This window comes from Podarcis raffonei, chromosome 5, assembly GCF_027172205.1.
Source record: "Podarcis raffonei isolate rPodRaf1 chromosome 5, rPodRaf1.pri, whole genome shotgun sequence".
NCBI lineage: Eukaryota > Metazoa > Chordata > Lepidosauria > Squamata > Lacertidae > Podarcis > Podarcis raffonei.
This window is the reverse complement of record NC_070606.1, coordinates 17,330,168-17,342,320: the sequence shown is the minus strand read 5'-3', so window position 1 is coordinate 17,342,320 and position 12,153 is coordinate 17,330,168. Positions and strand designations below refer to the sequence as shown.

General features: G+C 37.9%; 1 protein-coding gene across 10 annotated transcripts in view; it reads right to left on the bottom strand.

The window, feature by feature from the left end:
• The window catches only part of KAT6B (lysine acetyltransferase 6B), an 87,962-nt gene that overhangs the window by 49,672 nt on the left and 26,137 nt on the right, over positions 1-12,153 (bottom strand). For 9 of the 10 annotated variants that reach the window (XM_053388082.1, XM_053388073.1, XM_053388074.1 and 6 more), the window contains 4 exons: positions 8,634-8,742; positions 2,877-2,992; positions 2,586-2,667; positions 1,130-1,262 (listed from right to left, as the gene is read on the bottom strand). In XM_053388082.1, coding sequence (XP_053244057.1) covers positions 1,130-1,262; positions 2,586-2,661 — 209 coding nt within the window. In that variant the 5' untranslated portion in view covers positions 2,662-2,667; positions 2,877-2,992; positions 8,634-8,742. Of the gene's footprint in view, positions 1-1,129; positions 1,263-2,585; positions 2,668-2,876; positions 2,993-6,743; positions 6,818-8,633; positions 8,743-12,153 lie in introns of those variants that run through there. The other variant, XM_053388080.1, reaches the window with a different exon arrangement.

Sequence of the window (12,153 nt, the reverse complement as noted above, 5' to 3'; positions counted from 1 at the left end):
CAAAATGACATACACCTTTAAACGCCCACTCACACCTCCCACAGCAGAATTTATTCTGGAACGGATTCAACGAGCTATGAATTGACACTCTAGAGGTTCAATATTAATTTCAATCTCTATTTCTATGTCAAATATACGCACCATGGTACTGGTACCACATGTCATCTTCCCAATGTTTTACAGTTTCATAAAAGATGAAGGGTTACAGATCTACACTTATTTCTAAAGAAGACAGCAGTAAGTTATTTCTGCAACTCTGCATCATCAACTACGGCAAGTGCAGACCTTCACCGTTCCAACAATTCATATAGCGTAATTCAGTTGTCTCATAACATGATGACCAAATGTTCAACACAAAAACTGACAAACCACTAGGTAATTTTGCACATGTCTGCTCATCAGGAGTGAAAAATGGCAGCCATCAAGTGATCAAATAACAAACATTCCCTTGCAATAGGGGCACACACAGGTTCCACAACTTTTGCTACTAGATGGCAGCCGGTGGCAAGGGCCAGAGCAGAGGCCACATCAGCTGCCACTGCCACCTGACTGGTTATTTATATGGCTCTGTCAATTAATATGAGAACTCTGCTGCCTTAACTCCATCATCCAGAAGTGCTTTAATGCACTTAAAAAAGAAGCATGAACAGAAACATCTGTATGTTTCTATTTAGGTTAAAACCAGGTACTTAATAATAATAATAATAATAATAATAATAATAATAATAATTACAGTATTATTAATATTATTATTAATACCCCGCCCATCTGGTTCAGCCACTCTAGGCGGCTCCCAACAGAATATTAAACAGAATAAAACATCAAACATTAAAAACTTCCCTAAATAGGGCTGCCTTAAGATGTCTTCTAAAAGTCAGATAGTTGTTTATTTCCTTGACATCTGATGGGAGGGCATTCCACAGGGCATGTGCCACCACCGAGAAGGCCCTCAGCCTGGTTCCCTGTAACCTCACTTCTTGAAGTGAGGGAACTGCCAGAAGTTTAGTAGCAGGAAGATGTACTAACTTGGAACAACCCAGCAATGAAACCATTTCTCATCGTAAGAATCTGCCTGTTAAGTGCAACATCACCCAAATGTAGAAGACAAGCCAAACCCAAAAACACTTACAACATTCGTTGCTTTAGTTTATTTTTTGGTCGCCCAATAGGTTTTGTGTATCGCCGCCTTATCTGTGATGCTCTCTCTTGAAGTAACTTCCTTCCTTTTTTCTTTGGTCTGCAGACCTGGCAAATCCACATCCCTACATTAATGATTAAAAAAAGATTTTGTTCAGGTGAAAGTGCATGAGCATCAGGTCCCAGCCATTAATTCTAGAAATTTCCCAATGAACAACAGAGTGATGCTGGAACATCCAACGATAGGAAGGAGGTTTGTAGACTCTTGGGTCTGTTACCAGAAACATGAAGTCACGAGACAGCAGCAGATAAAGCAATCTCACCTGCTGAAGAATTTCAACACCTTAATTGTCAATTTTTATTGTATTTTTAATATATTGTAAGCGATGCCAAGAACTCTTGTTAGTAGGTAGGGTACAAATATTCCAATAGCACAGTGCAGTTGTAGAACCCATCTGTATGACTGTCCATGGGCCACAAAAAAAAAGATTTTGCAACTGTGACTCAGGTCCTGGCAACATCTAGTCTAGGCACAACTCATGTCCTATGACTTTTAGGAATGGCTATTATTTCTAAGGTTGAGGGATGGTAAATTAAAGTCACTGGGACTGCTGGCCTACAAAACAGCAAGACTGCAACTTGTCTATTTTGCTAGCATGCTGAAGTGGAGAAGACAAGCTGGTATTTTAAGGCTACTTTTAACTTTTAAAAGCTTTAAATTAAATATTCTAAGTATTAGAATAGAATACAGATGACTTTGAGGATACAAAAGATCATTTCCTTGCAATAACAATAAACTGATTGCCTGAATCAGAATGCTGTAACCAGCATTATCAGTACCAAAAGCTTTTAGTGGCTTGAACTATAAACGACAATAATAAGAACCACATTTTGATCAGCCGACAATATTGACAGGTTACTACCACCTTCCATTTTAACATTACAGGTAACAATGTGAGCACATTTTCTTGCATTCATGTGATAAAGAAGGTGAGCTATATTTATGGACTTCTTAAAAACTGCAAAAAGAAATTCCAAGTCCTATTATTTGAAAGGTAATTTGGTAGAAAATTAAACTTAGATGAGGGAAATCTGAGCTGATGGTCCATGCTCTGCCACAAATTTATACTGTGACAAATCCTTAGCTCTCCAGCTACAGAAGCTGCTACAAAAAGACACGAACAACAAAAAAGAACCTGAACAGCCCTCTTACAATTCAAATGTACTGTATTATGGAAGCTATAAAGAACACATAGAAAAAAGAGGGGCTATTTCAGAATGCTCCATCACAAACACATCAATGTATCCAAGAATGAATAGCTTATACATAAATAATTCACTGAATCAATTCATAATATTGAACTGAAAATCAAGATCTACATGGAATGTACAAAAACATACATACATACAATCAAGCCATATACACTGAAAGCATTTTCAGAGATCACCTTTTGGCATTCGGGAAAGAGGTGGGTCACAGCACTCCATGTGGAAACCTCTATCGCAAGAATCACAGAAAAGCATATTATCCTGAAATTGAAATGGAGGGAGGGAAAACAAAAGTAATCTTACAAAAATATATTTTCATGAAGAAACTAGCAAAAGACACTAACAAACAAACCATCATCCCTTGGCATCATTTTCACCCCATTCCTTCTAGGCTGTAAATTTGGTTCAACTAGACCTAAATAATTAGACCAAACATTATATATTATTTGTAATAAGGGATTAAAACTTACTGCATTTTTGCCTTGGATTCTACAGGCACTGCACGTCTTGCATTCAATACACTGCCATCTTAAGGCTTTTACATTTGTCGTCAACTCCAGACAAAATTTCAAACAGGATGGATGTCCTACAAAAAGGCAGTATTCATACATGAGGATTATTTATGTTCCAGATCACCTAAAACTCTATGACATCTTCTCCAAGTACTATTTCATCAGTACTGGCTACTTTCAGAATTCATGTCTTCTCTCTCATGGACAGAAAGAGAGGCAGCTGCTATTACAAGACTGCCCAGAGAACCTCAATTATTTGGTGTCTAACAAACGTTAACAAATAAAATAACAAATAAAAAAGTTATATCCCTTACTAGTACTACTCAGAGTAGACCTGTTTAAATGAATGGATCCAAGTCAGTCATGTCCATTCATTTCAATGGGTCTTCTCTGTGTAGAAACAGTGTTAGAAACTGGGGGAAAATAGCTAGGAGCCAAATGGCTCCTGGGACCTGGGGTCGGCAACACTTTAGTTGCAATTCACATAAGAGACACATTGCTGAATCCACATTTTTATCAGAAATTGTTAATACATGTTTAATTTGGTGTTGACAATAAAAATATTGGTACCATACTTCTGTTTTCAAAACACTCTACTCGTTATTGTTAAACTCCTTAACATATTGTATATCCTTAATGTATACTTTGAGGCTTCAAAGCACATACATTTCAGTAATCCTTGAGTGTTCAACTACTACTATGGTGAGCTTTAAAAAATGTATCTTATGTGCATTTTCATTGTATTTCTACTCTTTTCTCTACCATAGAGAGAGAGAGAAATACTTGCCAGTTAGTATTACGTAGGATTTTTTATTTGTGGCTATGCACATATATGTCTGGATGCAGTAATTCAAAATTATTCCTGCTTCCAGTTATTTTTATTTTCTAGCTCTAATTTACAGCCACACACAAGCACCAGACATGCCTTAAGTGTCTTTTTTACAAGGTGCCCATTCAGCTTCAAGTATGTTTGGAAGAAGCCAATTATCTAGAACTATTTCAAACTAGCTTCAGGCTTGGTTTTGGCACTGAAACAGCTTTGGTCACTTTTATTGAGGACGTGCATCAAAAAAGAGACAGAAGGAGTATGACCCTGTTTGTTCCCTTTGTTCTCTCTGTGGCTTTTGAAGCCATTGAGCAAGTTATCTGTTGGGTTTGCTCCCTTTGGGACTTATTTTCTGGGTTCTGGGGTGCTGGACAATGAGCATGATGAAGGATTTAAGGCAGAGCTTTCCAAACTTTTCATGTTGGTGACACACTTTTTAGACATGCATCATTTTGGGACATGGTGACACAATTTTACTAGCAGACCAGAGGCTAAACTAAACCCTTTCCAGCCCTGGGAGGAGTGAGGGGTGTATTCGTGCAACACACCTACACACTATAGCCAACACATTAACGTGTTACAACACAAGAGTTTGGAAAGCTCTGATTTAAGGGGTCATTCTTATTACCATCATAGAAGCTTTTGAGATACACATAGTGATGGGCCCTTTATCTTCCTTTGAAGATGGGCATCTTCACAATATTACGTATTATGGGTATCTGACTGCTAGTCAAGAGAATCCTGGTTGCTCCTTGAATTAATTAAAAACAAGAAAAAAGGATAGGCTTTGCATCTTGGAAGCTGTCCTGTCTGGGCTGGAACATCACATAATTTTTGGTTAACTGGAATGAGGCTTTGAGAAGCAAACAAAATTGGGCTAAGAAAATAGTAGACTGCAGGTTAATTCTTTGTTTTCAATTTGATTCACACTTCTAGGTGTGAATGGGTTTTTGTAGCAGCTTAAATTGCCTTTGCGATGAATGACAGGTCTCCATCTGAGAAATGAGATGAGCTTTGGTTTTTAAGTATCTCTTTGATTCTGGAACATTGCGCTCACTGGGTGCCTTTCATCTGAGGCTAGTGAGTTTTTCCACAGATGGCACTACATATGGCGGCAAAGTCCCTTATGAAGATTTAATGAGAAGGAAATTATTTAGGGGATGAAACTGGAGGAGAACAACCAGTGTCTGGCTGGAGATTAAAAATAAGAAGGATTTCGTATTAGAGAAACACACAAAGAAAGTTGGTTCCCCCCCCAAATCCTACTGTAACAATTTTTAGTGTACATCGTTTTCTCTCCATGAATCGTTCTGTCCCACTCCTACCATCTTTCTGGGATACTGAAAGCACGGTGGCTTGGTTTTCTTGATAGACAGGAGGCCTTGCTTTTGGCTTCTCCTTAAGTCATTTTGGGAATATTTTTTTTCTGCTGTTACCAAGAGGAAACTTGTATTCTTAGCCCAAGAGAGGTTAATTTTTCTAGATGCTCTTTCTTTTATTTTTTGTTTTCCTTAATCTCTATGGACTATTAATTATTTTTTTCAGGAATCTTCTAACTGGAAAAAGTAAATTGCATCACAACGAACTTGGTAGATACAAGCTTTTTGCCTATCTTATAATTTAGGCAGTTATTAACTAGTTTTGGCTCCAGTGATTGCCTATTTCATCAATGAGTTCCAGTGTTCTTAGCGATTTGCTCCTCTGCAATCAACAGTCACTTAGTTTCCACTCTGTGTGAGAACTAAAGGGCTCCCCTTTCTCAGTAGGCTGCAAGGAAGCTCCACCCACATTAGTCATATGCCCCAGCTCTGACCACTTTCCCTGAGCCAATTAAGCCTCCTCCCTCATGCCCTATGACTGTTTTAACCATGTGTTTTAAGACAAGGTTTTAGTCACAGAAAATATATAGCATTATTATGCTTATGCCTAATACTCTGCAACATTAAATAACGGTCATGTATATATACATATATAATATATTAAAAAATACAAAAAATACTCAACTACAAGACACATTTCTGCACCTAAACGGTGCTTCCATCTTCAAAAGAAGCAATAAACACCTTCATGTTGTTATGAACTGCTGCTTGCCTCTGATCTAATTTGTGTCTGCTGTCCTTCTGACCTGGCCCCTCTCTTCTGTTTCATATTCATCTCTCCCCTCAAACAACTGTGACACAGGCACCCTTATGCATGTCTACTCAAAAGTAAGTCCAGTCCAGTCCAATATGATTATAGCCTAAGACAGTGGTTCCCAATTGGTAAGCCTGTGAACCCCAGGGGGTCTGTGTAACAGCATACCTAAGCCCAAAGTCATTTTTATGAAAAACCTCTGAGCAGCATGAAGATTGGTTTTTTTAAAAAAAATAATGATGTCACCTGCAGTTAAGGTTTAGCCATCTGGCAATTTGACTGCCAATCTCAATGTCTCATATTGTATAGCTAACTAATGGTAAGTAACTAATTAAACATAATTTACCTTTAATGAGGCAAAGAGAATGCATCAGTGTTAATTCAAACTGAAGCTGAACCATGAAAGTTGGGCGCTTCCAATTCTGCTGTTCCTTAGAACTGTCAGTGAATTGTTATAATGCAAAAAAGCTGATTACATTATGCACTGATTAATGAAATGTTGTATTTGCAGACAGTCAGAGCATAATGAAAAGCCATATTTGCAGACAGCCAGAGTGTAATAACCAATCTCCAAAGAGCACCTTATACACATTTAATAGATACCAAATTAAATTGTATTTTCATAAGTGAATTGTGAAGCCAATAGATTTTTTTTCAGACATATGCAAGAACAAAAAACTACATCATTTGGGGGGGAGGGGGCTCTTGGCAAATGTATTCCTCATCTATAAAATAGTATCATATCATCTTAAAATGACATTAATCTATGGTGGCATCCAGATGCAAAGCTAAGCTATAAACTGCAATTAAGCACATTAGTCTGTACACAAGCAGCCTGCTCATAGACACAACTTGAATTCTCCTACTTTTCTCCTTTCCTCCAGCAGGGATCCTCCAGCAGGGAAATGCTCAGCTTGTCACTCTGTGGTTTGATTCCCCACTGGAGAAAGGGAGAAGAAAAGTGCGTGTGCTTAAGCTGTGTGCACTAGCTCATGTACAGACTAATTTGCTCAACCGTGGTTTATGTTATAGTGTTGCATTACACACACACCCCACCCCGCTAAATTCTTAAGTCTTAAACTGTAAGGCTTGCAAACGCAATTCAATCCCAACGTTTAGGGCCACTATACAAGACCAGTGTTTACTTATGTGATACACGAAGCACATGTAGGCATTTGGTTATATTCAATTTGACTCAGAAGACCCACTGAAATTAATACGCCCAAGTTAGTCATAGTCATTCATTTCAATGAGTCTAGTTTGAGTAAAAGTTACAGCCCATAAAATTTAAATACACATGAAGGGGGGAAAGTAACCCTTGAAAGTTATTCTACAAAACGGACAGGTTTTGACAACTCAGTTCTTTAAAACTTGAAATGAAGACAACCATCTCCGCTGCTAAGACAGCAACCAGGAGAAGTATGTATTTTACAACTAAAGAACAACCCAGCAAACCAACCCCATGATATGGATATACCGCATAGTAAACTATAAAGTCAAAATGGTTTTCTCTTCTCTCTGAGATAAAGGCCTTTTTGGCAACCAAAATATCACATTCTTCAGTTGTATCTCACTGACTTGTATGCCATTTTTGCATATATCATGGCAGAACTATCATAATGTCTTTCAATTCTTTCACAAGTATGGTACTAAACTACTGTGAAACGTAAGGACTACAGCATTGAACCTTCTGTACCTGAATTAGATGCTCAGAAAACAAAATTCTGATCTCCTTCCAGGGTTAGAGCGTGTCACTTTCCATTTAGCTTTGAAAGCTGGTTATTGTACCCACCCACATCAGCAAAAGTCAGGCAAGAATAGATAGATATTTCAGGACCAAAGCAGGAGATCCACAAGTTTAAAATGATAAAAGAAAAAAGAAAAGCAAGCAAGGGTTGATTTGAAAAGGAATGCTTTCAAGTTCACATAGGAGGAATTTACTTTATTCATAGGCATAATAGACTATCCTAACATCTCTTGATGCTTTTCATAAAACAAAATAAGTGTAAGTGCTTGGAAGGAAAAAGTGACAGTAGTAATAATTAAGGAACGCATTTTTAGAGTTCACTTTTGGTCTCATCCAAAATACATAAGCTAAAAAGAAAGTTAACAAAGGAAGTCAGAGAACTATACAAGAATCTTATCAAGCGCAAAAGCGCAGGAATGGCAATAAACATTTCATTTTTATATACCATTTTAATGGCTGGGGAATCAAAAATGCACATTTTGAACCTCATAGGGGAGAAATGTGACTTCGATGGGGGGATACAACAGGTCTAACTAAGCACACCAAATTTCTCTGTCCCAAAGATACTTTTCTTGTTATGTGTCTTTGTGAGTAACTGGCAGTTATTCGGACAGTTTCCAAAAGCTCGCAGAGTGAAACTGATTAGAAGTCACATAGTTGTTGACTTAACATATATTTGTGGTGCTGAATGATGTATAAACATTAAAATCTCAATTTCATCCAGCAGATGTGGCTATAAAGCAGGTTAAATTATTTTGAACATATTTTTTTAAAAAAGTTAACTAAAACTCTGAACACAACAAAAGCATAATGGGGGGGGCTTTAGCTAACATTTTCACTTTGTGAATGGAAGGTGCTTATCTTCCCCAAAAAGGAAAGCTGCACTCATAGAGGGAACACTTCAGCTCACAGAAATGATGTACCACACCCTCAAAGAACCACTGGCTTGCAAAAACACTTGTAAAAGACCGCGAAAAGCTCTGTCTAATTTGGTCAGTGAAAGACTTACCACTACTGCCACAGTCAGCACACGAAAGGAGTTCTTCTGGCTTTTTCTCACGATTTGATTCTTTTGTCCCCAAACAGAAGCTACATATTGGAATGGGATCTGCTCGTGGCTAGGGAAAGAAAGTGTTGAATCAATTATTGGTTCTCTTGCATACAGAATCTTGTTTCCTGTTTTTGTGACCTCAAAATGTTATTCTCTTTTATTAAAACATGCTAGGCTTTTGTTTTGCAATGCAGAATTAAAATATCCTTAATATAGCCTCAGTTTACTAATACTAGATCTTAATACCAGTTTGGTGCTTTTTCTTAGAATACTGAAAAAACTTCAGTGTAAAAATCATCTGTCAACATTTGGTTCTTCTTTAATACACACACAGTTTTGAATACCAAGAAATAGCTGTGGAGACTAAAATTAAGAAACAAGTTCATGAACAGCAGCAGCTGCTTATAATATCTCTTCCCTTACATGAAAACCAGACAATATTCCCCTCATCCACAAAGAGATCAGCAGCTGTCATTCTTAAATTACACCTGAACTATTTTCACATGTATGGGTTCATAAATTATGTAACTGTGGAGCCACCACAGAGTAGCTCCCTTCCTACTATCTGGTAGAGCCCCCTGTGCCACAGCCCGCCCAGTTTAGCAGAGTCCCACAAGCCTCAAGAGAGGTCTTTTCGGGGGGGCACTGGGTGAGAGGAGAGAGCGGCAAAGTCATATTCTGCTGAAACTACAGATTTCTCTGGATCCAACCCAGTATCAAGAGGGAAATAAAAAAAGAGAGAGAAAAGTCCATTTTTAATAATTCCTTAAAACAAGGAAGCTGACTATTTAAGGGGAGAAGTAAATAGATAAGGAATCATGAGCACACAAGCATGGAGATTGGTGTGGTGGTTTAATAAGATTGGTGTTTGAGAAGAGGCAAAACCAACGAAGAACAGAGAGCGTGCAATGAAATGAGTACAAAACCATGAAAAGAAATGCTATAATAGTAGAGGAAGACATGGAAGGAAAACAGGTATACTATGATTTTTCTGTGAACAAGCAGAAGAATCGTGAACAGACTATACATTTTAACTCTGAGAGACAGGAACACCTATCAACAAATCAAAGAACCCCACTTAAGCCAGAATTTCAAATATTAAATCAATGTTTTCCCAATCATAATCCCATTGAATTTGCAAATTTTTTTTATAAAAAACCATCAATCTATTAATTGCAGAAATAAAAGATCCAATTGAGTCAAATATTTCCTTAACTCCAACAATGATTTCAATGAGGTATCTTCATAAAACAGACAGTATATTAAAGCATGTGTAACAGAAATTACCTACCATCAGCTAAAGGGCACTGGCTGCCTATATGCTACCAGGACAAGGTTAAGGTCTTACTTTTATAAACACCTTAGGGCCAAGTTATCTTCCAGATTGCCTCACTCCTATGCCCTGGACCAATCTGTGTGTTCAGCAGATGGGTGCCTGCTTAAAAACACATCTGGTAACAACACCTAGTGCTTTTTCCCCCAGTAGATTTTTGAGGTGTATTCAAATTCTAAGAAAGCACAGCACTCTTCTGAAGAACCAATTCAACTTATCTTCACACAGCCTGTCAGTCACCTATGTGACTATAGTTACCTTATTTTGGAAAATACATCTCATGCATGACAGAGTAAATCTCTGGATACAAAAGATGCTGTCCTGAAATAGAAACCCCTTAGGCAGAAGGAATTGTGCTGGTGTACCAGATGTCAGAGCATTTCAAATTACTTTACTGACCAGATAAAATCTGAACTACGACAACTAGGATACAACTATAAAGCAAGTTTAATACAACATCAATAAATGATTGGTTAAAACTCAAACAGAAATACAGAAGCTAAGTCAACTAATCCAGTATCCACAATTTATGAACTAATGTCAATATAATTCAAATTACATTAGTTTGAACATACTGAAGGCTGTGTTCCAAAGACCAGTAAGAAAAACAGTTTTAACAAGAAAGCCTACTAAAGTAACTAGATCCAGGCTGAAAGCCTTAGTCTGCAGCTGAGCACATAAAAAGTATGACCCAATTATTCAGCACACAAAAACACATTTTATGATAACCTAATTAATCATAAACAAAAAGTTTCAGACATTACATAATTTTACAGACTTGTTTTCCATCCTCTGCCAAACATAGCAATTTATAAGAGACATAAATCTATACCTGAAAAGTAATATCAACAAAGTATAGGAGAGGGGAGAGACTACTACTATTATTTTTAAAACTATCAAGCGAACTTTTACTACGCAGGGCATTTTATAAGGATTTCAAATGGTGAGGTTGATGTTATAACCAGGGGTGGATTTCCCATCATCCTGACCATTGACCACACTGATGGGGGCTCAAAGGAGTTGGGAACAACCGCTGGAGGGACCATAGTTTAGCCACTTCAGCCTATTAAAAAGGGGGGCAGGGACACCAGTATTTCAAAATTCACCAGCCACAAGCACACTTGTCATCCACCTGACATTATCTTTCATGCAATCGTATCTTTTGGGATAGTTTCTCAGCTACCATACAGAAACTATAGTCTAGCAACTGATCCATCACAGGACAGAGGTTAATCAACACCTGCTTAATATCAGATACAAAACCTTAGAGACAAATCCCGGAGAATATCAGTTGTAACATGTGAATGAAGTTTGCAACCCTGGAAAAAAGAGCTGGAATAATCTAACAGCAAAAGTTGTGTTAAGTAATAAGCCAAGGAATGTGAACACAGAAACATCAAGGTCTGTCTTCATCACTGCTGCCTCACCTGGCTGCGGTCTGGGCATTTACTATGGCCCTGTGATTGTGTTAAGAAATTAGCCAGGCATGTTTTGCAATTGGCACAGGTCCAATTGGGACCACACGGAGATCTTTGGATGCCAGGCTGGCGAGTGACACCTCCATCTGGCTGGCCCCTCTAGCTTTCTTAAGCGGGTAAGCAGAAGAGCTTATTTATTGCATTTATATCCCATCCTTTTCTCCAAGTATATGTTTCACCCCCTCCTCAGTTAATCCCTACAACGATGACCCTGTGAGGTAGTTTAAGAGGCTGTGACTTGCCCAAGGTCACCCAGTGAGTTCCACCAAAGTCACTGCTTGGCCATCATTTAGTTTAGCAAATTATTAATTTTTAAAATGCCACATTTTTTAAAGGAGTGAGGAAATTAGTATGTAAAATATAGAATGATTCAGAATCATTATAGATACATATTCCAGGTGACCAATTTGGACTAGATTTACTATGAAAGCTCTTAAAGGGTTGTAACTCCCACTGTTCAATGACATAATATATACATCTCTAAATTTTCATACAGCTGAGTTTAAAGGATAGATCAATGTGTTTTCACTTGACCAAGCAGCCCAATCAATAGTAACAAGGACATTCTGCTGTCAAATGCAAGATACTGTTGATACCATCAGCTCACACAGCAGCTCCCCCACAGGGGTTTTGTGTCACAGAACCATGTTAGCTAGATCCTACCCAT